This window comes from Eubalaena glacialis, chromosome 9 (assembly GCF_028564815.1).
Source record: "Eubalaena glacialis isolate mEubGla1 chromosome 9, mEubGla1.1.hap2.+ XY, whole genome shotgun sequence".
Classification (NCBI taxonomy): domain Eukaryota; kingdom Metazoa; phylum Chordata; class Mammalia; order Artiodactyla; family Balaenidae; genus Eubalaena; species Eubalaena glacialis.
The window spans coordinates 20,385,655-20,411,431 of NC_083724.1; the positions used below are offsets into that span (position 1 = coordinate 20,385,655).

At 49.0% G+C, this 25,777-nt stretch overlaps 1 protein-coding gene across 5 annotated transcripts; it reads right to left on the reverse strand.

Annotated features, from left to right (window-relative positions):
- On the reverse strand, window positions 1–25,478 carry TMEM268 (transmembrane protein 268). 5 transcript variants are annotated; one of them, XR_009702130.1, is made up of 10 exons: window positions 25,367–25,478; window positions 21,765–21,951; window positions 16,554–16,663; window positions 13,640–13,747; window positions 12,434–12,583; window positions 8,004–8,114; window positions 7,108–7,188; window positions 5,679–5,864; window positions 2,355–2,912; window positions 1–73 (listed from the first exon to the last, which is right to left on the reverse strand). XR_009702130.1 is itself a non-coding variant. In XM_061201004.1 (10 exons), exons 2-9 carry the CDS (start codon window positions 21,871–21,873, stop codon window positions 2,733–2,735), a joined length of 1,035 nt encoding a protein of 344 aa, XP_061056987.1. In that variant the 5' UTR covers window positions 21,874–21,951; window positions 25,367–25,478; the 3' UTR covers window positions 307–2,565; window positions 2,720–2,732. The 5 variants fall into 5 exon arrangements, 4 of the variants coding, with proteins under 4 accessions (XP_061056987.1, XP_061056986.1, XP_061056989.1 ...); XM_061201004.1 differs by lacking the exon at window positions 1–73 and having other exon boundaries at window positions 307–2,565; window positions 2,720–2,912; XM_061201003.1 differs by lacking the exon at window positions 1–73 and having other exon boundaries at window positions 307–2,912.
- Between the last annotated feature and the right edge of the window lie 299 nt (window positions 25,479–25,777).

The following is a 25,777-nucleotide window of genomic DNA, read 5'->3' on the forward strand; positions in this document are numbered from 1 at the left end:
CATGCCTGTCATCAACGCAGAGCCTTGAAACGGCGCACACGTTCCTTTGTGGAATCTCATCTTCACAGCAACCCTGTGAAGTAGGCAAGACAGAGATCACAGAATTTTCTAAAAGAGGAAACTGAGGCTCAAATGTGAAGAAATGTACCTCATGGGCACACCTGAATGCCCCACCCACTGGGTGAGACCACTGGAAACTCTAAAGAGAGGAAAAGGCAGGAAACAACACATCAAGGGTCCTTTAAGGAAGCCATAAAATGGAAAAACTGCTGTTTTGTCAACACACACACATTTTTATTCTCTGTTATTTACCAGGGCTTTATGGTTGGATGATAAATATGGGCTTCTATTGATCACATTCACAGCCCACACTTCCGCTGTGGCAGGTGAGAAAGACAATGATCGCCTTCATGAATAATTCTCATTGAGCAAAGCGGGCCGCAGCATTTGTTGGCTGAAGAGAAATGCCTAAAAGAGCCATTTCCAAGGGCTGGTCTATGTACATGCTTTCTCTTCTCTGGCCCAGAGAAAGTGAACAGTCAGATTCATCTCTTACATGGTAAGTCACCCACATAATTACATTTCATGTTCAGCAGATTCATTTACAGAGTGAACTGACATTCAGAGAGGTTAACCTAACCAAGGTCATACTGCTAAGAAGTAGCAGATCTGAAATGAGAATACAGCTCTCCTGCTGGCTAGGCAGTGTTCCATCCAAAGGGGTATCAGTTCTGGGACACCTCACCTGTGTGGGTCTATAGAACCTTTCTGCATGTAGATAAAGGCATAACAGAGAGAAAGGCCAAGGGTTAAAATGGAACAGAAAAAGATGGAAATTCCCAGATCTTTGGCTTTGAAAGGGCCATTAAGAATCATCCAATCTACCCATTATACAGATGTGTAAACTGAGGACCAGCCTAAAGTTACATAACTGAAAGTGGCAGTTGAGGACCAGAACCCCAGCCTGTGACAACTTCATCATTCAACTGAGTACAGACAGCAATTTGCAAAAGCTACTATAGAGATGACAAAGCACTCAGTCCACAGGATTTTTTTCCTTAGCAAGTCCAGGTCACACACAAAAAGTACAAGGTGCAGTCTTCGTCCTTGAGGAGCTTATAGTCTAGCTAGAAGAATAGGTATATGCACAGGAAAACAGAATCAATAACATAAAACACCAGTAAAGGCAGCAACTACATCAAGAATTTAAAGGCCGCAGAGTCAGGAATTCCCTGGCGGTCCAGCGGTTAGGACCCGGTGTTTTCACTGTGGTGGCCTGGGTTCAATCCAAGATCGGGGAACTATGATCCCGCAAGCCACGTGGCGTGGAAAAAAAAAAAAAAGTGAGATGATTTGGATTAATGGATTAAGAGGTAATTTTTTTTAAATAAAAATAAAAAAATAAAGGAGGCAGAGAGTGGCAGGTCTGGCTATGTTGAAAGGCTTCCTGAAGGAGGGGTAAGGAAAGCTGAGCTTTAAAGCATGCATAGGAGGGGGAGGGGCAAGATAGGGGGAGGGGATAAGAGGTACAAACTACCATGTATAAAATAAATAAGCTACAAAGATGTATTGTACAACACAGGGAATACAGTCAATATTTTATAATAACTATAAGTGGAATATAACATTTAAAAATGGTGAATCACTATGTTGTACACCTGAACCTTGTATATACCTCAATTAAAAAAATTTTTTTTTTACAAAAGCATGCATAGGAGTCCAGCAGATACAAAGGAACAGCTATGTCAGTCCAGGAAAAGAGTTTCAACCTATGAAGGATTTTTATGGGCGATGAAGCCAAAATTGCAGATGAAGGCCAGGTCTTAGGTGCTGGGGAGCCTTTAAATGCCAGGCTAGGGCTTTTGGATTTGGGCCTAAGGAACAACGGGTCTTCAGACTTGTTCAGAAGCAGAGCACCTGGCAGCCTCTGAGCTCTTCATGGAATTCCACAAGTGACAGATTACGCTTCACTCCAGGAGTGTTAGTGTTAAGGAACAAACTGCCATTCTCCGTCTGCAGCAGGAAACCATACCCACGAGCAAGCATGCCTTTGAACAAAATATGCCCTCCAATCAGACAGGATCAGTCTCTTCCAAATATTCCCATTAGCAGTTACAGGCTGTTTGTTTCCTACTCCTGAAGGCCTGTGTGCTAGCATACAAGCCCAAGTGCCATCGTTTTTCAGAAAATGTAGGGAAAAAACAACTTAAAAATGGAGAACATTCTGAGAATTTACTTCTTCACTTCAGATTGGGAAGAGGCTTCTTATCATCTAAGGGGCCCAAGGCAATGCCACGAAGAGCAGTGTCCTGAGTCTCCATCTGACAAGAAGGGGGTGGGGACAGGAGCATCACCTGAGACCCAGCTTTGGCCACACGTTCAGCCCGGTCTGGTCATCTTCACATTTCCTGGGCTCTCCAGACAATGAAAGGGATGTGCGGGTGGCCCTTTCATCCACGCCCACAGTTCTCAGCAGCACAGAAAGTACCTCAGAGTGGGACCATCGGCTTCTGCAAAGGCCAGGGGTCAGTGTGGGATGTCGACAAGCCATTCTTGCGCAGGGTCCTGGAGTGAGAACAGTATTCCCAGTGCTGACATGACGGACAGCCTCAGAGTGCCCCCAGATGCTGCTCCCCTCACCTAGGGCTCACTGTCGGCTACCATGGGCTCCTGAGGCCTCCCTGACTTCTCACTTTCAGCCTTGGAAGAAGATGAGTACCTTCGTCCCTAGGTCACCTGGCCAGGAATGGGCAGCACCCTGTGCCCAGGATGTGGGCTTCTATGAGCTGGCAGGGGCATGGAATCCTTGGAGAGTCTGTGTGTCGTGTGCCCAATGCCTGGGGGAGCTGAGAGGTCACCAGGAGCCGGATGTAGTAGCCACCAAACACTGCCAGCAGCTGCTGGGCCATTTCCTGGAAGAGGTAGGGAAGCAGAGTGAGGGCCACAGAAAACTGTCTGAAGCACGAGGGGTACGCCAAGTGGTCCTTACACCGCTGGACCAGCAGTAAGGCTCACTAGGAAGAACCCGGCAAGGCCCTCACCCGGGACAACTGCAAGATGCCTGAACTGGTCTGGAACTCCAGCTCTCAAGCTCTGTGGGGCTCCTGCAGCCTCAGTTTCCTCATCTCTGAGGTGGTAACCTAACTGCTAATAGGTGATAATAATATGCACAAAAAAGCTAGGGAGCCTCAAAGCACTAGAGAAATTACCATTGGTTTATACCAGCCAATTGTGCACACACACACACACACACGCACACACACACACATTTTTCCAGTTTCAAGTGTCTGTGATTTTGTAAAGTACATGAGGTCAAGGTAATGCACTTGAAGAAAATCACCAGTAAATGGAGGCAGGGTTGGGGGAATACCCCTCTGACGGCAGGATTCTTCAAGTCATACACAGTAGTACCTGCTGAATTGCTTCAGACAGTACTCCTATATTAAAAGTGCTTATCAAAACTGGATTTATCACAAAAAGACAAATACGGTATGATTCCACTTATATGAGGCACCGAGAGCAATAAATTCATAGAGACAGAAAGTAGAATGGTGGTTTTCAGGGGTTGGGTAAGGTAAAAGAATTTGTATTTAATGGGTTTGTTGTTTCAATTTGGGAAGATGAAAAAGTTCTGGAGGAGGATGCAGTGATGGTTGCACCACAATGTGAATGCGTTAACTGCCACGGCATCGTACACTTAAAAATAGTTAAGGTGGTGAATTTTATACTATGTATATTTTACTGCAGTGAAAAAACTTAAAAAGTGAAAAAGAGGAAAAAAAATTTTTTTAATTGTATTTAATGCATGCTCTTAACACATCTGGTCTCGAAAGTTCCATCCACCTGTCTGGCAGTTGGGATTCCAGCAAAGATGCTCCAGTTTCTTTTGTGGGGCATGGAAGTCTTTCACAGTACTTGTGTCCAGTCTGAATGTAATGAAGTAAAGTGTGGGTTACACCCAGCTTGTTTATGTCAGTACAGTTAGGGATCAAGAATAGGCTTTCAAATCAAAAGGGCCAAATGGGAATGTCAGCTCAGTCACCCTGGGATGGACCCTGAGCAAAGTCACTTCACCTTGCTTAGCCCACTTCCTCATCAGTAAAAGACAGAAAATCACAGCACCTTTCTGGTTGAGCTGGAGTGACGACTAAAGGCACTAATGGACAGAAAGCCCAATACCTAATGTGCAATAAATGCCATCAATATCACTACCATTATCATTATTCAAAAAGCAGAAACTCCACCTAGCTCTGTAGGATCCGTGTTTCCTTGGAGTTATCCTTTGTGCTAGAAAAATGTTGAAAAGTTCAAACAGCCTACCACTTACTAACTCAGATTGGTCTTCCCGCCCATTTATTCTAAAATTGATAACATAAGAAGCAAAGAACTGTGACAAGAAAATTGGCCTCCTGAGAATCATAGGACTGGTTTCTGCCTTGGACTTTGCCACATTCTCCCTTGTTCTGCAACCTTGGGTGAGTCAGCTGACCTCTTGGAAGCTTATTTCACCCATCAAGGAAGAAGGGAAAATAATCTATACTTCAGAGGATATGCTAAAGAATTTTATGCATGATAAAAACCTGTAAAAATGTAAGAGGTCATTATAACTATTTCTCCACCTTTCGCATACACTGGGTTCCTCCTGAAATATGACAGTCTGGCCCAGGTTGAGACTTGGGCATTGCTTGTATTTTCCTTTGTTATTTTATAAGGGCAGCTACTTTAAAAACATGTGCACACACACTGAGACTTGATATTCATGACAGGAAATTGTATTACTATTGGTTTGAATGAATGTGAAAAAATAATGTAAAAGACCCATCATAGTTAATAAGCTATTTCACATAAACCCAGACATGCATGCACAAGAAAGAACATGATCTTATCAATCTTTTCAGCTCTTTGAAGAGATTAATATATTTATCATTTTCTCTCATAATGGTCCTATTTGCAGGTCCCCCCCCCACTCCCCATCCATGCAAAAGGGAAAGTCTGAGCTGGTTTGGACCTTTAATCCCCAAATCTACTGGCTAAAAAGAAAATGCAAGTGCTCTCCTGTATCACACCCTGCCGGAGGTCGCCCCTCGCTGCATGTCTCCCAGACAGTGGGTCTGTCCTCATGGTGAGAAGAGGGTTGCACAAGCCGCAAACCACATTACCAGACTTCTGGTCTACCAGCTCTTGACCATACCCAACAGACAGCTTGGGTGGCAGGACCCAACAGAACTCTGGAGCAGGAGGAAATGGAATTCAACAGAGATGCATACAAGATTTAAATATCCAACTGCCATTTAAGGAGATGGATGGAGAGATGATAGATTGATTGATAGATTTAAAAATGACCCAAATATTCATCAACATGTTCACGGTTAGGTAGGCTATGATCCATCAGTATGCAACTACACATCCAATACAACTACACAAAAGAATACCAAGATATTTTTTAAATGGGGTGCGGGGGCACCCAATAAGTATAAAATGATTCCTCTAAGCTACCTTTTAAAGTGCTGGGGTGAGGAAAAGAATATTGAAAACTAGTAGGCTAGAAGAGGTGTATGGTCCCTACCAACCCAGTAAAGGCATGTCCCCAGGAATCTAGAGCTTGAGGGCCCCACACGGACTCTATGCAAACACCTGGTGGGGGAGGAGGGGGCCTGACTGGCCCAGGTGCCTGTTACCTCTGGCTCAGCCTCAGGAATAAGCTGGCGAAGCTCGGTCTGCATGAGTGGCCTCTCCGTGGGACGAGGACTGCTGGGCAGGAGAGGAGCTTCCTCCAGCAGGTTCTCCGGCCCCTCGGCCACCGTGGGGCTCACCCCAGTCTCCATGACAACACACAGCTGGCTCAATCTGCTTCTCAGCAAGGACTGCAAAGGAAACAGAGAGGGGCTCGGCGGTGTCCTAAGTTAGGTGGATGTAGGACGCCAGGTGGTTCCCTGAGCCGCAGACCCACAGAGGATGGATAGATCGTCTACAGACTCAGATGCTGACCTCAGGAGACTCTGGAGCTGAGCCACACTGGACAGATCAGATAATTCCTGCAAAAGTATGGTCAGAAGCACTTTTCCTTCCATGCTCTCATCTGCTCCTCAAAGCAGCCTGGGACGTGGGAATCTTTACCCATATGTTGCAGATGAACAAACTGGAGCTCAAAGGAATTGCCCAAAGCCACACAGGAACCAACGGGTCCGGATCAGGGCTAAGCCACAATCCTGACTTCAAAGCCAACTACAGCACTTGCGGGGCCCCGAAAATGGATCCCAGGGAAGAAGCACAGGGCTCAAGGACAGGCGAGCTGGGCTCCAAACCTGGCATCACCAACCAGCTATGCGGCTTCTCAGAGCCTCAGTTTCCTCCTTTGTGGAAGTGGAGCAAACTCTCCCCGTTCTTTCTCAAAACATTCAGGATTTCAAACAAGTGAAAGTCATCTAAATATACGGTATTTTCCTCTGCCAGAATCTTTATTATTGTTGTTGTTATAAATGAAATATATTCTGTTATTTATTATTATTATTATAGATAAAATTTATATTCACTGTAGAAAATGTGGAAAATGCGACTAGTTAAAAAGGAAAAGAGGACTTCCCTGGTGGCGCAGTGGTTAAGAATCCGCCTGCCAATGCAGGGGACACGGGTTCGAGCCCTGGGCCAGGAAGATCCCACATGCCGCAGAGCAACTAAGCCCGTGCCCCACAGCTACTGAGCCTGCGCGCTAGAGCCCGCAAGCCACAACTACTGAGCCCACGTGCCACAACTACTGAAGTCCACGTGCCTAGAGCCCGTGCTCCACAATAAGAGAAGCCACTGAAATGAGAAGCCCGCACACCGTAACGAAGAGTAGCCCCCGCTCGCCGCAACAAAGACCCAACGCAGCCAAAAATTAAATATAAATAAATAAATAATTCTATTTAAAAAAAAAAATTCTTTAAAAAGGAAGAGAAGAACAGCCATAATTCCCTAGGCAAAAACAACCATGATTCCACAGAGGTATTCTTCCTTCCAAGTAACTTTTCCTTAGACACTTGTTCCAACACTGAGGTAATGCAATCTATACATAATTTAGCCTCCTGGTTTATTTTTTTGATTTGTTTTTCACTTAGGGTATCTCACCTCTTGGCTCGTCTTCATTTCTCGAACATGGTCGGACAAAAACTGCACACAGGTCTCCAGGTCGAAGTAGACAAACCAGAGCTGGGGAGAGAAGCAGCCATGACCGCTGAGGCCAAAGCCCATCAGACCTTGAACTCTCCATCTCTGAGACCGGCCTCACCTCCTGCCTCCTCGCTGGAGGCTTGCCCTTCTGGGGATGACCAGATTCATCCTGGTCTCCGGCGTGAGCATGCCATTCTGCTCTCTCCCAGAGTCCCCCCGCACGACGGGGTCTCCTTTGGATAGCTGGTAGACAAGTGGCTTCGTGTGCAGATTTGGAAAATGTCAAACCCTGTGCCCATTGGGGGCCCACCTGTACCCACACTCCAGGCTCCTCACCAGCTAAGAATGCGAACGTGGTGCTGAGGAGATTTATCAATCCTCCCAGGCAGAGCCCGGCCAGGATCAGGCGCCCTGGGCCTCAACCAGCCCAGCTGTGTCCCAGACCCACTGTGTGACCTCCTTCTAGTCACGTCAGATCACCCCATCGCCTTGGGGCCAAGAAAACAGCTACGCCAGGAGGACAAGGCCCTCAGGGTCTGACCTGCCTCCCCAGGGACCTCGTCTGGGTACTGAGGGCTCGAAATAGAGGAGGCCCCATCTCTTTGCTGAATAAATGTTGAATGAGGAATGTGGCTTGGATGGTCTCCGAGCTTCCCTTCCAGCCCTGCCTCGTGGAGGTTCTAGGCTGCTGGTTACCACCCAGAGAGGAGTCTCCAGAAAGAAACACTGGAGCAGAGAGGAAGGAAGGGCTGCCAACGCCATCTCCGTTAGCAGACTCCGGGGGCCACTGTGCAGACTGGGAGAGCCCAGCCCCAAAGCGGGTCCACTGGAGAGGTCACTCCGAGACACAGTACCTGAATCACACTCTGGCAGCCTTCCACCGTGTCTGTCACCCCCAACAGCACCCGGTGTCTCAGGAGGGCTCCGTTGGCAGCCGCCAGCCTTAGGTCCGTGTTGGCGTTGGCCTGTAAGACAAACGCCAGCCCCATGGCCCTACCTCCATGCCGCCGGGGAGCTCTTGGGCCTGGGCAATAACCACACACTGTCCCTCCCTGAGACACCACGGGACAATCCTGGTCTCCAAGACACATCCATTGTCTCCCCTATAAAACAGACTGTGGCATTGTTGGGACAATAAATTCAACAGTGTCAGAGAGCCTTGGGTGAAGCCCAGCTCTGCTACTTCCCGGCGGTGTGGCCCTGGACAAATGTGTCCCTTCTGAGTCTTGCTTTCTTCAGTTGTTGAAGAAGGATAAAAAGCGTCTCCGGCCCTTAGGAACATGGTGAGACTGAACTGAGATTGTGTGTGTGACACACTTAACCCGGTGCCTGGGACACAGTCGGGGGCCACACATATCTGCGGGAGGAGGGGGCTGGAGAGCTTTGAGCATCTATTGCGGAAATAAAGCACCTACTTTCCATACTACCTAACCCAGTGACTGGCCCTCCGAGGGGGGCTCTGGGAATCCATCTCCTTCTTTTCCCACCAGAACCAACTGACGCCATGGATGACAAAGTAGGTGCTAAGCAGACCGGGGAGGAGAGGACAGGAAGGGTGACAGGACCCAAAGCTCTAAAAGACCCTATAAGGACTTTCAGATGCAATTAGAAGGCAACCCAATCGAGGACAATGGTCCCCAAAACAGGAAGGACCCCGTAGGGAGCTTTTGAATGTGTGAGAAGGCCCTTACGGGTTGTCACAAGCACGGGCCAGGCAATGCTGGCATTTAGGGACGAGGACCAGGGATGCTAAACACATGCCTTCCACTGTAGGCCACGTCCCATGACAGAGAATCTTGCACATGGAAGAACTGTCCCCCAGCCTACCTGAACCCCAAATGTCCCACTGGGCATGAGCACATGTGAAAAAATCTATTCATAATTCTCTGGCCAACCTAATTCCATTTTACATATAAACCTAAAGTGTTTTGTGAATAGGTTTTAAAATACATTGAATTTTCCAGGAATGCCACTAAAGGCATACCTCATTTACTGCGTTTCACTTTATTGCGCTTTACAGACACTGCATTTTTTTTTTTTTTTTACAAACTAAATGTTTGTGACAATCCTGAGTCGAGCAAGTCTATCGACGCCATTTTTCCACCAGCGTTATTTTTTAACTAAGGTATCTGCATTGCTTTTTTCAGACATAGTGCTTTTACACACTTAATAGACTACAGTATAGTGTAAACATAACTTTTATATGCACTGGAAAGCCAAAAAATTCGTGTGACTTGCTTTATTGTGATATCCGCTTTATAGCGGTGGTCTGGAACCAAACCCACAGTATCTCCAAGGTCTGCCTGTATTATGAAAATCAAGGGATGATTATATTTTGTTTTGCCTAGAACTTTAGCAAGGGTGTTCACCCTTTCAGAAACCCCTATCACCAAGATTTCAGGTCCTGATTCCATCTCTTAACTACCTATATAACCCTGGGCAAATTAGTCACCATCTCTCTGCCTCCACATCCTCACGTCCAAATTGGAGATAACACCCCCTAATAATAAGGGTTAGAATAAGGATGAAATGAGTTAATTCACATAGGACACCTGGAAGAATGAACACTCGATATATGTCACCTAGTAATATCTTTATGATGATGATACTGAACGGAAGACACCATGTTTTCCACTGTACCATGTTGGCCACAAACGAATATTTTTAGGAATTTTCAACATACCCTAGTGATGTGTTTTACTCCATAGGGGATAAAAGACAGAGTCTTGCCTGCCTTCATAAGCCTTCTGATCTTGAAAAAGGCTAATAATGACCCAAACAAGGGGAAAACAAGGCAGTGTGTACAAATGCTGAGGCTCTCAAGGATGCTATGTGATACGGGTAGGACACAAACAGTAAGAGTGACAATGGTCAGGAAGGGGGATCTGCAAGGTCCTGAGAGATGACGGATCCGAGGATAAAGAAGTCCTTGAGCTGAGCTCAAAGGAAGACCCGAGCGAGGCTGTGTGACCACAAACTAGTTACTTAACCTCTCTGAGCTTTGATACATAACAGTTGATACATAGTGAGCATTTATGTAACACCAAGTAAGATTATAAGCACGTTGTGTGTATTAAGTCATTTAGTTCTCCCAACAATCCTATGAGGGAGCTAAAATTATTATCCCATTGTACAGATGAGAAAACTAAGGCCCTGAGAGGTTAAATAATAAATCACCCCAGGTTGCAGGGCTAGCAAATGGCAGAGGTACCCTGCCTCCTTGTGAGGTTGTTGTTGGGCATGGACACAGAACACATAATAAGTGCTCATTAAACAACGGTCATATGAGAAAGTAAAGGATCCTGGAGGGGATCAACAAACAGTGATGACAGAAGGGCTATTATGTACCTGGGGCCTCCACGCTGCACCTACGCGTAGAGATCCAGGGTCTTGTTTGTCTCTGTGCCCTGTGCCTAGCACATCCCCTGGCACTTGCGGAGGCTTCATAAATGTCAGCTGAATAAGGAAGAAAGGGAGGAAGGAGGCAGAGAGCCACAGCAGGCATTCCCTGAACTGCCTCCCTGAAGCACCTGCCAGGTGCCAGATATTTTGCTTGCTCCTGATAAAGTAGGGCACTTTGCTTCTTCCCCCTCCCCAAGAGAAGGTTCTTGCTGCAGAAGCAGCCAGCTCCATTGATTTTTTTTATAGGCCAAACACAGGGGCCATGAGAGCTTCAGCAGAGCCCAAGGGCAGCATTTTTCTGTCAGCCTCATCGCAAAGCCCGACAAAGATCCTTTCAGAATGATTAAGCCATGAAGTTCCTATTTGTCCCTGTGAGCACAGGCACTAAATGGAATTCATACCCCCAAACCCTGACCACATTTCCCAACATCCCGCCCTCTCCTCCTGAGTGACGCAAGAGTGGAGTGTTTCCTAAAGATCTCAAAGTCCAGCTCTGTGCCAGGTGGTGGGGGAGCTTCTGAGGCAGCTGGAAAGACAGTGGAGGGGTGGTTGCCAGAATAAGGGTCCCGCAGGGATGTGTAAATCCTACTTCCCAGAACCTGTGAATTTATGTTACTTGGCTCTGAAAAATTAAGGGTGTAGATGGAATTAATGTTGCTAATTAGTTAGCCTTAAAATAGGAAGATTGTCCCAGATTATCTAGACAGCCCAATGTAATCACAGGGGGCCTTGAAAGTAGAAGAAGGAGACAGAAGACTCAGAGTCAAGAATGCGAGAAGGACTCAACCCACCACTGCTGGCTTTGAAGATGGAGGAAGGGGCCATGAGCCAAGGAACGCAGGTGGCCTCCAGGAGCTAGAAAAGACAAGGAAACAGATTCCCCCCCTAGAGGCTCCAGAAAGGAGGCAGCCCAGCCCTGTCAAACTTTTAAACTACAGAACTGTAACACAATACATTTCTGTTGTTTTAAGCCACTACATTTATGGTTATCTGTTACAGCCACAGAACACCAATACAGTTGGGTATTGACTGAGAATATGGTTTGGAATCTGAGCGTCCTGGCCTTGAATTCCAGCTCTGCCATTGATTAGCAGCATGACCTTGGACTACTTCTTGGGCCTTTCGGAGCCTCGGGTTCCTCACCTGCAAAATGAACATAAAAGCCTCTACCCAGAGATTTACTGGGGGGTTTAATGAGTTAATGCATGTAAAGCATTTAGTAGATGACCTACCACATATGAAGTGCTCAACAGTAACAAAAGACAGATATTGAAGAAGCAGAAGACAATTAGCAAACTATACATTAAGCCAGGAGGTATCGATCTCCTTTGTGAATGAGATCACGAATCAGAGGGTTCAGGCTTTGAACCTCCACTCTGCCACTCAGAGTGGGATTGGGACAAGTTACCTAAACTCCCTGATCACCCACCCACTCTCTGCCTCAGAGCTCGTTACTGGGGTTAAATGAGACACAACTGTCAACCACGCACCAGGTAGAGTCCATCCACCTTTCCCCAGGTACCTTGTGCTGCGAGGTGGGTCCAGGAAACACCCTCGCTCAGAGGGCTGTGGCGAGAACCCAGGCAGAGGAGGTGCACGGAAGGGCTCAGTCGCCTCAAAGTGCCGTCCTCCCCGCTCCCAGGCTCTCTCAAAACACAGCCTGCTTCCAGAAAAACAACCCACAGGGATTAGAGTGAAAAACAGAAAGGATTTAATCACACGTGTGATTTGATTTCTTTTAGTCACTGGGCACATGGGCCAGGGTGAATTTTCATGGCTGGGGAAATTCTTTGAAGCAGCTAAAAGAAAAATCTGACTTGGGATTCTCCTGTCCACACAGCCTTTCTGGAGGGAGCGTGGCTGGAGTCCCCAGATGTCTTACCTTCCTCTGGTGTCTCTCGAAAATGAGCACAAGAGTCAGGGTCAGGCTCATGGCAGCCAGGGTCACGAGCAGCACACCCACCCAGTGGTTCCCCAGGGCGAACATCTGGCTGGTGGAGTAGATGTTGGCCCACACCACCACATAGAACACCTGCGAGAAGCCAGAGAAAGGGCACGGTCAGGAACACCAGTCCCCAAACGAAGCAGCTCCATTCCAAGGGACACCCTCTGGCCACTTCTGACACACTCCATGGATGCGAGAGCTCACAGGGTCAGTCAGAGACTGATGTGGGCGGGAGATTGGGGTGGTCTGTGAGAATGGGCCCTTGTTCCTTGTTCAAAAGCAAAGGGAGAGGCAAGGAGTTAGAATAGCTACTCCAAATCCTTGCTTACTCTTAATTCAAATAAAACAGAAAAGGGCAGGGGGCTTGGGAGTGAGATAAATTTGAATCAGAAGCCCACGTTGATCCTTCAACAGCTAGGTGGCCTTGGACAAGTTGCAACAACTCTCTGGGCCTCAGTTTCCTCATCCGTAAAATGGGGATAATAATACCTACTTCACAGTGTTGTTATAAGGGTTAATAAGAGAACCTATGTAACAACCTAGCACTTCTTAGGAAATCAGTAACTGCCAGTTGCCATCCCTTCCCCTCCTAGAAGCAGGACATGGGAGTCAAGAGTGCTATTTGACCATTTATACATACAGAGGAGTGGCAGGTCACAGTGGTTAAGAGCACAGATGCGGAAACCAGAGTGCCTGGGTTCCAACACTGGCTGTGCCATATTCTGTATGCCTGTGTGTGTTTATGTATATATATAGGTGTATACATATGTTTATATGTATACACACACACATATATGATTAGAGCTGAAATAGACCAATCTGTTGAACAGATGGGGAAACCAAGTTCCAGAGAGGAGGAAAGTCTTGACAAAGCCAGACACTGAGTCCAGAGCCTCAGTGGTGGGTCTGCAGATTCCCAATCCCCCAGCTCTGCCCTTAATAAACCCTGCCTCCCATCCTCTACATGGGGAGCTGGTTACAACTCTCCCCCATGAATCTCCTCTTATACCAAACCCAGGTCCAGGTGTACTGCTCTCTCCCAGGCAGCCCAGCCACCAGCCCCCAAACCCGTTACCCACACCAACAGGCTCCGGGGCACTATGGCGAATTCAGCAGTGCCTCAGAGGCCTCCCTCGCTCTTACCACAGCGAAGGCCAGCCGCATAGGCCTCGAGTTGTAGATGATGTATCTTCTCACTTGGGGCTCCAAGAGGGCACTCTCAGCCAGGCTCCTGTACTGCTCAGCCGGGACCTGCTTGGCCACCCAAGGGAAAGAGACCCGTCAGCCACGGAGAACCACGCCCCCCTCCTTGCCACCAGCAAGCGTGTTGTGGCCAGTTCACGTGGCTATCCTGTGGAAGGGGGATGAGGTGCATTCCTGGCTGCCCGCAAAGGCAGAGTGAGGAGCATGGAGCACTGCGTGGCAGTCACAGGGTGCAGCTTCCGGCTCAGAGGAGGACAGGCGCCACTGGGGAGGTGGGACAGCTCGAGATGCAGGAGGACATCCAGGAGAGGGATCCCTGTCGCCCAAGGCTCAGCACCTCACAGCAGACCCAGGATAGCCTAATGGTTAAGGTGCAGGCCGTGGAGTCAGCCAGCCCTGGGTCTCCAAACCTTGGCCCTGCCCCTCATGTGCTGTGTGACCTGGAGCAAGTAACCCCACTTCTCCTCAGTTTCCTCCTCTTTAAAATGAGGATAGGGACTCCCCTGGTGGCGCAGTGGTTGGGAGTCCACCTGCCAATGCTGCGGACACGTGTTCGCGCCCTGGTCCGGGAGGATCCCACATGCCCGCGGAGCAGCTAAGCCCGTGCGCCACAACTACTGAGCCTGCGCTCTAGACCCCGTGCTCCGCAACAAAAAGAAGCCACCACAATGAGAAGCTCCCGCACCACAACGAAGAAGAGTCCCCGCTCGCCGCAACTAGAGAAAGCCCGGGCACAGCAACGAAAACCCAATGCAGCCATAAATAAATAAATAAATAAATAAATTTTTTTAAATAAATAAATAAAATAAAATGACGATAATCAAAGTACACCTTGTAGAGGTGATAGGCATATTAAATAAGATAATACATATACAATATTTACAATAAATATACGTATAGTATGTATATACATATTATCTGGACATCTTTGGGGGCCGCTGTTCTCTTATTTAGATAGATACGTGTGTCTAAGTGTATGTGTACACAAGCCCGGTGCTGGTTCCATAGTGAACACTTGATACACAAGTGTTATTCTCAAACTGTACCATCAATAACTATGAATACAGTCCAAGACACTGAAAATTCACATCTTCCTGCCCAAACAAAAAATGTCATAGAGCAAAGGTCCTGTGAGAATGGATTGCTTAAGAACACAGAATTTAATCATTAGAGATGATATTTAGGAACATGGTAGAACAACATGTAAACTGTTCATCAGTTAAGAAAACCCAATCTGAAGACAACTGTTTAAGAAAAATGTTCTTTTGTACAAAGGCTGAAAGGAAGCGTGGGAAGTAAAACCAGCTCATGTGCTGATGTGGGGCTAGTACTGTCAACTTGGAAAGTTTCCCTTTAATGGTGATAAAATGTTATTTTAAACCATAATGCAATTCTGTTTTAAAGGAATAAACCCTCAAGTCTTCAGGGTAAACTTAGCCATGTAGCTTCCTCATCCATAAATAATCCTCCCTGGGCAGCGAAGATGAAGTCCTAATCATGCTGGAGGATATGAGAAGAGCAAGAACCACACCTGTGGGAACTTAATAGCAATACCACAATTTACTGAACATTTACTATGTGCCAGGGCCAGTGCAAGTGTTCCTCGAGCACTACTTCTCCTAATCCACACAAAAACCCTGTGTAATAGGTATTAATATTGCCCTCGTTTTACAGATGAGACTATGGCTCAGAGAGGTTAAGTCACCTGCCTAAAGTCACCCAGGCAGTAAGCAGCTGAGCTGGATCTGCATCCAGATCTAGGAACCCCCGTGAAGCCTATGCCTCGAATCACTATGCTTGAAGGTACTGCATTATTATCTAATGAATTCATGCACCCTTCCCTTTGCAGAAGCAGTTCCTTCTCCTAAAATGCCCTTCCTCCTGTCCACCCAGCAAACTCTTTTTTTTCCTTCAAGAGCCCAGATCAAGGATCTGCTCCTCTGCAAAGCTTTTGTGAGAATGAATAAAGGAAACCTCATTTATACTGGAGTTGGGAAGGCCAGAAGGAGGTGCTCTCATGCCCTACCACTCATTGTCATCTGCAGACTCCAAACAGGAAGAGAATCAATCACCTTGCATCTCCAACAGGAAGAAGGTCGGTTTCTGCCTTTTACTACCTCAGCAGGAGGAAGGAAGATTTTCTCCTCCCCTGGCAATAGCCCAGCCAATGACAGGCTGTCACAACTCAGCCAATGAAAAGCCACTACACTTCGAACCCCCAGTTTCCCCCACTGGCCTCCTTGTTTATAAGAGCCCCTCCCAACTTCTCTTTTACCTCTATAAAAGAATGGTCCTTTCCTTTGTTTCTCCAGATGTGCCCAGTTTTTACTATAGCATGCTTGTCCCGAATTGCAACTTTCTGCTATTACCGAATAAACCCATTTTGCCAGTATAATAACTGGCTGCTTTAGTTTTAAGGCGGACACTTTCATAACCACTGCTCCCCGAGCTGAGTTTATCATTTTCTCCTGTGAATGTCTTCAATGCCTTGTGCATCCCTCTACTGCAGCAGTTATAGCATTCTGTTCTGCTTTACCTGACGCGTGTCTATCTCACCCACTGGGCTCTGTGAGCAGTGTGACGCCAGGCACGGGGACCTAGTCACCTCTGTAGTACTCAGTGACCGCCTAAGTGGCCAGCACAGGGTGGACACCCCAAAACACACATCTGTTAAGTGAATTAATTGGAAGGAGAGGACATTTTCCTTATATCCCCTACCATGTTGAGCACAGGGTAGGTGTTTAATAAAAATGTTGTGAATAATTGGATGATAGAATAGATAGACGGACAGACAGGTGGATGGATGGATGGACGGAAGAAAAAGTACTAAGGACTCAATAAAGTCAGCACTCACCTGAATGCCCCAGGTCTGCAGTTGTTCTTCGGCGGCTCCCAGATCGAAGGAGATGGGTGCACAGGTATTGTCAATCCGGAGAACTGTGAGAACCTGGCCATTGTGGAGCTCTGAAAGCAGACCAGAAGCTTCATCTGGCTGAGCGATAAGGACTCTGGGTGAGCCCAGACCTTGATGGCATCACCTCTTCTGGCCTTGAGAACATTCTCATGGCGAGGAAGGACTTGCCATCCTCAAACCCCTACGGGAGAAGGACTGGACTTGACTAGAAAGCTCCCAGGAGACAGAACTGAGGCCGGAGGCTATTAGGACATTATTTGAGACCATAAAAGGAAGAACTTCCCAAGAATGTGAGCTGTCCACACACAGTCTGGGAGGTAGTGGGCTCCCCCTCACAAGGGATATTTAAACAGAGATTGAACAACTAATTGCACTGAGGAGATGATCCAGCAGACATTTATTCGAGGATGGCAAAGGAAGCGCAACCAAACAACTTACATCCCTAGTGGGCTCGGAGTCTAAGTAAGAGGTAACAATGTGGTAGGCACAACAGTGAACCCCCAAGGATGTCCCCGCCCTAACCCCCAGAACCTATGAATACGTTATCTTACATGGCAAAGGAGAATGGGGGTTGCAGGTGAACTTAATGGTATTAATCAGCTGGCCTGAAATAGGGAGATTATCCTAGATTATCTGGGTGGGCCCACTGTAATCACAAGGATCCTCAAAAGTGGAAGAGAGGGAATTCCCTGGCGGTCCAGTGGTTAGGACTCCATGCTTTCACTGCTGAGGGCACAGGTTCGATCCCTGGTTAGGGAACTAAGATCCCGCATGCCACGCAGCGCAGCAAAAAAAAAAAAAAAAAAAAAAAAGAAGTGGAAGAGGGAGGCAGCAGAAGAGCCGGGAGGGATGTGACTACGGAAGAAAGGTACAGAGAGATAGAACATTACTGGCTTTAAAATGGTGGAAGGGGACTTCCCTGGTGGTCCAATAGTTAAGAATCCGCCTTCCAATGCAGGGGACGCGGGTTCGATCCCTGGTCGGGGAACTAAGATGCCACATGACACGGGGCAACTAAGCCCGCGTGCTCTACAGCCCACGCGCCACAACTAGAGAGAAGCCCGTGTGCCGCCCGCTCGCCGCAACTAAAACCCGACGCAGCCAAGCAAATAAATAAATATAAAATTAAAAAAAAAAAAAATGGCGGAAGCCTTCAGAAGCCAAGGACTGTGGGTGGCCTTTAGATGCTGGAAAAGAAAAGGAAACAGATTCTCCGCTGGAGCTTCCTAAAGGAATGCAGCCCTGCTGACCAGGGCTGTCAGACTGTGAGCCGACAATCTGGCCAGTGTCAGACTTCTAACCTACAGAACTGTAAGAGAATAACTGCATTTGCTAAGCCACTGTTAGTGGCACCTGTTACAACAGTCACAGAAAACTAATCCGCTGACTTGCGCGCAAGCCCTCCCCAGTGTCTCTGCACTCGCTCGACATTTTGAAAGCATATACTGAGTGAAGTCATACCTCAAAAACACACATAATCTCAGGCTTGTCACAACGGCTATCAAAACTCTTGCCCTGCAGGGCTGCAATGAAGCCAGACCAGGAGACCCGGGGGAGGCCAGCTACAGTGAAATCCCCTCAGGACCAGGGAGGAAGGGCAGCAGAAAGAAGCCAAACCGACTTCCTTTCTGAGTAGAGAAACTGAACAAAAGGACCAAGATCTCCTTCCGTCACGTACGAGGCCCAGGGAGCCACCAGTGCGCAGCCAGGGCAGCTGCTGCGGGGCAGTCCAGCCCTGAGATTCTAGGATCCCAGCGTTCAGCCACGCAGGGCTGGGAGCTGAATATTTCAGCACATTTTCTGTAGCTGTTGCTCAGAAGAGGAGGCAGGACTGAAGGGATTAAACCATGAACATGTTACCTGCTGGCTCAGGGCCCAGCTCGGGGCAATCCCTGAGTCTTATAGCAAAATGACTAGCTCTGCCTTCCTGGGAATCCCTGGCCCACCCAAACGCTCCTCTAACCCCTCACCCTGTCCATCCCTGGGCCCTGCCACCTGGGCCAACAAAACCTCTCCCAGCTCCGTGCACCCCTTGGTATCTTCACCACAACCCTAGGCCAGGCTCCCTTCACCTCTCCCTGTACCTGCCGTAGTCTCCTAACTGGATTCTCCAACCTGCTTTTCCTCTTACAACGCATTCACACAGCAGCCAGAGCACAAATCAGATAATACAAATTCTCTGAGTAAAACTTTCAATAGCTTCCCAGTCCTCTGGCAAAAACCAACATCCTTACCAAGCTCCCCCGGCCCTTCGAAGAACTAGCCTCCTGCCAAACTCAACTTGAAGGCTCAGCCTCATTCTGTGTCTTGCCACCCCAGCCTCCTTTGCTCCGTGGACATGTAGTGTTCTCTCCCACCCCAGGGCCTTTGCGCATGCTCTTCTGGCTCTCTCCCTAGAACACATCTACCTAGCCTCACTCCGTTATATCCAAGTCATCATTTGTGTTCCAGCTCATTAATCCCTTGCCCAGGGAGTCTTCCCTGACATTCTAAACTTGTAGCAGATCAAATCTGCCTGATAAACCTGCCCATAACTACATGCTCTTTTCCTTTATGCTTATCAAAGATGAGCACATGTGTATGCAATTACTTGATTAAAGTCCACTGTCTCCATCAGACTCTATACTCCCACATTGGTTTTGCACATCACTGAATCCCCTGAGCTGGGTTCAGTGCCAGGTGTACAGTAGGCACTAAATAAATGCTTCATGTATAAATGAGGTGGGGAAAGCACAAGCCAGATGGTTTGGGGTTCAAATGGTAACTCAGCCTCTCACTAACAGAGCACCTTGAAGAAACAATTTAATCCCTGGCCAACCCCTTAGAGGATGATTATATCCACCGCAGAGGATTTTGCAAATAATTAAGATGATGAAAATGAAGCGCTTGGTGCAAAATGGGTACTGAATGACTGGCTGCTACTGATGTCATAATTTAAAAGCCAGCTTGTCAAAGCTCCTAAGTTACCATAAAGGCACACCAGTTTAGCTGTTGTTGGTTTTTACCTTCCCACACCTTGTTCCAGAAAGGATTTAAGGTGGCTTCATAAAATAAAATATGAAAAGATAAAATTATAAAATTAGATTTAAAAATAAGCAAATGAGGGAAAACAGACAAAAAGAAGATCAAGACCAAAATAAAACAGAGCAATAAAATATGATAAGAATAGCTTCCAGGGACTGAGCCCATCCTAGGCACCAGGCACGGGCTTAGGCTCACAGTCGTGATTCCATTTAATCCTCCAAGACTCCTAGAAGGTGGAAAACCATTACAATGGAAAAGGAAACTGAACCTCTGAAAGGAGAACCAGCTTGCCTGGTGGTACCAGGGGAAATGAAAGTAAGAAGAGAAGCAGTGAAGAGAAAGGGTAGCATACAAACTGCAGGCAGTCGTGCTGTGCGGAGCCTCAGGCTAGCCCTCCACTGCACAGCACAGAGCAGAAAACCCACGCTGAGCCGGACCCCAGGTGTGGAGCTTGTGAACCGCTCCCCTAGCCTGGCTCTTTGCACCTTGAGGACTGTGTTTGCCTGAGCAATGCGAGGACTTTTCATAGTGTTGCTGTTTCCCTTTCAAACCATGAGTTCCTGGATTCTTGGCAATAATCTCACTCATCTGTTCCTCAAAGGGAGAACTGCAAGTCCTCCACTTAGAAATACTTGTTTTTACACCTAGGCTAAGAAAAAGGATCTGAAAAGCTACCAAAGAAGCGCGTGTGTGTGTGTGTGTGTGTGTGAGTGTGTGTGAGTGTACAGGGAGCTATTTCCTATGAAGGGGCAAGAACTGGCTTGCCAAAAACCAGTAGAGCAATATCTTCAAAGAGCTGAAGGCAAATTATTCCATTCCATTTCATTCTACTGGTGTGTGTGTGTGTATGTGAACTGCTTTCCTAATAACAGTAGTCATAAAAGGAACCCTTGTTTTAAAGTTTTAAATCATCTAAGAAACAACCCACAATGCAAAATGCCATCTCCCCTTGCCTATGCCCAGCCACTCATTCATTCATTCATTCATTCAACAAAATACTTATTGAGCATCTACTATGGGCCAAGGGCTTCCCTGGTGGTGCAGTGGTTAAGAATCCGCCTGCCAATGCAGGGGACATGGGTTCGAGCCCTGGTCCGGGAAGATCCCACATGCCGCGGAGCAACTAAGCCCGTGTGCCACAACTACTGAGCCGGCGCTCCAGAGCCCGTGAGCCACAACTCCTGAAGCCCGGGTGCCTAGAGCCCATGCTCTGCAACAAGAGAAGCCACTGCAATGAGAAGCCCGTGCACCGCAACGAAGAGTAGCCCCCGCTCACCACAACTAGAGAAAGCCCGCGCACAGCAACAAAGACCCAATGCAGCCAAAAATAAATAAATAAAATAAATAATAATAAAATTTTAAAAATAATAATAATACTATGGGCCAAGCCGTGTGCTAAGTACTATAGACACAGTGATGAACAAAGCAAAACAGGGCCCCTGCACTCATGGAGCTTACATTCTAGTGAGGAAACTGGACATTCAACACTTTATTACACAGGTAATTATTTAATTATAGACTGGTAATTGCTATAGGGAGAAACAGGAATATATCAGAGGGTCCCGGCTTAGGCTGGGCCATCAGGAGAGGATTCCCCATGGAAGGGATATCTGAACTTAGCTCTGAAGGATGGATGGAAATTAAGCAGGGAAAAGGAGGCAGGGAAAGGGTATAACACACAGAAGGGACAGCAGGTGCAAAGGTCCTGGGGCAGGGCAGCATGGCAGGAACAGAGAACAGGGTCAGCAAGAGCCATTTAGGCAGGCCTTGCAAGCTGGTGAATGATAGATCTTCATGCTAAGCCTAATGGGAAACACTGAAACAGAAAGTGATTTGGTTGGCTGTGCATTTTAAAAAATCTCTCTGAGACACCATGCAGAGAACAGAAGAGGCAAGGAGGAGAGGTGCTAGGAAGCTACAGCAGGGATCCTGGCAGAGGGCAATCTAAGGAGTTGGTGACAGAGAGAATAGGTAGAAATGACAGAAACTGGCCTGGAAACACATCCCCAAATGCCCACCCTCATCTAAGGATGCCCCTCCACTCCCCTCCCCTCAATCATACTATGTGAGTCCAGTTCAGCATCCTGGGTGGATAGGGGAGGAAGTAATTGAGGGTCATGATCCTACCTTGCCCCCAGCCAGGAGGGCTCCCGCCAGGCAGGGCGCTCCACCCAGGGGAGGAGGTGGGTAAGGGGCCGGCCGCCCCGCCCGGGTCCATCTGCGGTTCACACGCCATAGCAGAGCCAGTAGGACTTCTACTTCCCCTTCTCAGAGCTGTGGTGCATCCTGGAGCAGCCAGCTCAGCTTCGCCTGCCTTCAGAAAACAACATCACAAGAAAGAACTTCAGGCCTGGTCCTGGGCAGGCCAGGCTCCTCAGGCTCTCAAGGCCAAAGCCATCACCAGACCAGTGAGAGCCACCCAGAGACTTTCCTTGGACTGTGGTCTTGCTGATCACGCTGAGGAACGTTCTCAGAGGGAGTGAGGGGGAAGAGCTAAAACCCTCCAAGGCCTTGGCTGAGACTTCCCTCTGGTCTTGGATCTTCTCCAGCTCAGACACATCGAGGGACCCACAGAGAACTCACGAGCTGACCAGGCCCCACTCCCAGGCATCTGGGATTTCCCTTCCTGACTGAGTACAGGATAGGTATATTCATCATGGGGAGCCTTGTTTATACAAAGCAGCAAAATGTTATGAAAAGAAAAGAGCAAGGACTTTAGCACCAAAAGACCTAGATTTGAACCTTCACTCAGCCCTCACATGCTCTGGGGCATTCACTGTCAAGGTACTTAACTCCCTGAGCCTTTCTGACCTCACCTGTAAAATGGGTTCAGGGAGGCCTATCTGGCATAGCTGCTGTGGGGATAACACAAGGAAACATAAGTATGGCATCCAGTACCCTGCTCATCATAAGGCCCATTTCCTCACAGGTTTTTCCCATTTCACAGGAGAGAAAACGGAGGGTCAAAGATGTGACATGACCTGCCCAAGGTGGGATGGCTGGGAGCTGTGGAGACAGGAGATGGACCAGGCCATCCAGCTCCAGAATCCAAGCCCATCATTCCCATGACCCTGAACCTCAGCACCCAGGTCTGGCTATCGCTGAGCCTCTTCCTTAAACTGCCTTAAAAAAGACTGGGTTGGACTTCCCTGGTGGCGCAGTGGTTAAGAATCCGCCTGCCAATGCAAGGGACATGGGTTCGAGTCCTGGTCCAGGAAGATCCCACATGCCGTGGAGCAACTAAGCCTGTGCACCACAACTACTGAGCCTGCGATCTACAGCCTGTGACCCACAACTACTGAGCCCTTGTGCCACAACTACTGAAGTCCGCGTGCCTAGAGCCCATGCTCTACAACAAGAGAAGCCACGGCAATGAGAAGCCCACGCACCGCAACGAGGAGTAGCCCCTGCTCGCTGCAACTAGCGAAAGCCCGCGCACAGCAACAAAGACCCAACGCAGCCAAAAATAAATAAATAAATAAATTTATTAAAAAAAAAAAAAAAAAGACTGGGTCGAGGGAGACTGCATTTCCCAGGTGTGATCTAGTAACAAGCTCCAGTTGGCATCTGAGCTGCCAAGCTGTGGGAGGGCAGGGACCATCTCCCCTCACCTAGCCCAAGCCTGGCACACAGTAGGCACTCCCAAATATCACTGAGTACCAGTCAGTCATATCATCCCTTATTTCCTCCCTCTTATCTTGTACCCCCAAGAGGCATGAAAGCAACAACAACAGCCCAAGGACGTCTGCCCTGCACTTGGCAATAACTGAGGCCCTTTCCTGCCTCACCTGATTATATTCTAGGCCCAGGAGACAAACAGAATCCTTGGATCTATTTTCCAGACCAGGAACCCAGGGACATCATAGCTAGGAACCTGCCCAGAGAAGCTGTACTGGAATCTCAGAAAGGTCCTTGAGCCCACCCTCCCTCCTCCAGGCAGGAGGGACCACCCACAAGCTGGAGCTGCACAGACCTCCTTCCAGACTGCATGGAAGGTTCATTAGCTGCAAAATCCCACAACTAGACATTGTCTTTGGGAAGAAGAAATCCCAGCACCCCAGTTGGCCCAATTAGCCTCCACAAAGTCCCAACCAGGAGAATTCATTCACCTGAAGGCCATTTAGCGTAATGGATAAAAGCAACCTGCACAGTCCTGCCACTTCCCACGTGTACGACCTGGAGCAAGTGACTTGTATCTGCCTCAGTTTCTACACATGTAAATGGGAATAACGTAACGAGGCTGTTGTGAGGCTTAAAGAATTCATACTTAAATCACTCGAGAGCAGCACGGGGCAAAAAGGAATATAGCAATCATTATTTTTACTCCACAGACACTCCCTAAGAACCTTCTAGTGCCAGGCCCTGTGCTTGCTAAACTATAAAACCAGAAATAAAATCTTAAGTCCCTGTTCAGCCCTCCCTGCTGGGTACCACCATCTGGTGGGAAAGACAAACTCAGAGAAAGAGAAATAACAAACAGACAATGACCAAAGAAGGCAGTCAGAGGGAGCAGGCAGCACCTTGGAATGAGAGAAGAGTTCTTCAGGAGGCTTCTTGGAGCAGGGAAAGAGGCTCCTGGCTTGGCAAAGGTAGAGCAAGAGAAGGGGCTACCAAGTAGGGAGAGGTACAAACCAGAGGCCAGGATGGGCCCAATCAGGCCAGCCTCTGCACTCACCCTGCAGCCCCTCATCCAACCTGGAGGCTGCAGAGGGCAGGAGGGGTGTTGGCAAGAATGGCCAAGGGCAGGTGCTGACCCATCACCCATCAGTGTGTCCTGACCTGCCACCCCACTCAGCCCTGCACTAGCCCTAGGGGGCAAGGGAGGGAGGGAGAGGCACCAGGGTGGAGTCAGAGCCAGGGAGCGAGCACAGCCCTGAGGTTCCTGTAACTAACTGGTCATCCACTCCCCAGCTTCCTTAACTCCCACTGCTGATTCCACTTAACCAGACCTTCCAGTTATCCATCGTTTTGAGCTGAGTGGCAAGCCTCTGCAAAGGAAGATATCCTAAAAGTCCCGCTGAGCAAAGGTCTCCATTTCTGCAGACACTGAGTGCCCAGCTTCCCCAGGAGGCCCTGTGCCTCACTGAGGGGTGTGCGTGTGTGCCTTCGTGTGTGTTGGGGAAGAGGGGGACTCCTACAGTTTTTACAAGTCAGGTTTTGTTTTGTTAAACTGGAAAGTCCCAACAAGGGACCACAGAGGGTCTGTCACAGAAGTTTTGGGGTGGAAAAGCCTTGAGAGACAATGGCTCCAAGCTCTCCACTTTCCACATGAGAAAATTAAAACCCATAAACCAAAGTGAACTATCCAAGGTCAAGGAGCCAGGTGGGGGATGGAGCCACAACGGAACCGAGCTCATTCGGGCAAGGGATGTTCCGCCGCATCTGGCCTTGGCCTTGGGCAGCTGAGTCTAGCTTCAGGTTCTGCCCTCAAGTCTCCTCCCGGGTCTGCTGCCTCTGGGCCTCCCTCACCCCGAAATCACTCCCACTGTCCCAAGCCCACCGGCTCCCAGGAGCCGCCCGAGAGCTGCTCCCACGCACGACAGGGGGAAATGGGGCCCAAAGGCGCAGGAAGAACGCGGACGCTGCCCGCGGCGCCCACCCCAGACCAAGACACCGGCGCCCAGGCGGCAGCGCGGGACCCGCGCGGCTCAAATCGGGGCTCGCGGCCGCCCGCGCCCGGGCCCGCGAGCAAACACAGGGGCGCGCGCCCCGGGCCCGCGCACACTCACCCGTCCGCGCCGCCGTCGCCGCCCTCACCGCCGCCCGGGGAGCCCGGGGACGCGGAAGGTCGGGGGGCGCCGCCGCCCCACAGCGCCGCAGCCTCGGGGCACCGCTGCCCGCGCTCCGCCCGCCGCCCGCGCCGTGCGCCGCCCTCCCGGGTCCCGCCCCCGGGCCGGGCCGGCCCCGCGCGGTCACCCCACCGGGAGGAGCCGCCCGCCGGGCTCGCCTCGGGGCCCAGAGGGAAGCCGGCTCCCGGGCCCGCTTCGGAGCCGAGGTGGGAGCTGCCTTTCATCAGCCGGGCTCCCTCCCGGGACGCGCCTCCGCGCTTGCCCACCACGTGCGTCGCTTCTGGGGCTCGGGGTGGGGGGTGGGGGTGCCGCGCCCCGGCCGGAATGAGTTCCCGCCCCCCTCGGAGCCTC

Coding starts and splice junctions, on each gene's coding strand:
- TMEM268 (XM_061201004.1), bottom strand. CDS start 21,873: ATGGCGTGTGAACCGCAGATGGACCCGGGCGGGGCGGCCGGCCCCTTA. Junction 16,664..21,764: donor CCCTCCTGGCTGGGGGCAAG/GTAGGATCATGA, acceptor GTCTGCTTTCAG/AGCTCCACAATGGCCAGGTT. Junction 12,584..13,639: donor TGCGGCTGGCCTTCGCTGTG/GTAAGAGCGAGG, acceptor GGCTTCTCGCAG/GTGTTCTATGTGGTGGTGTG.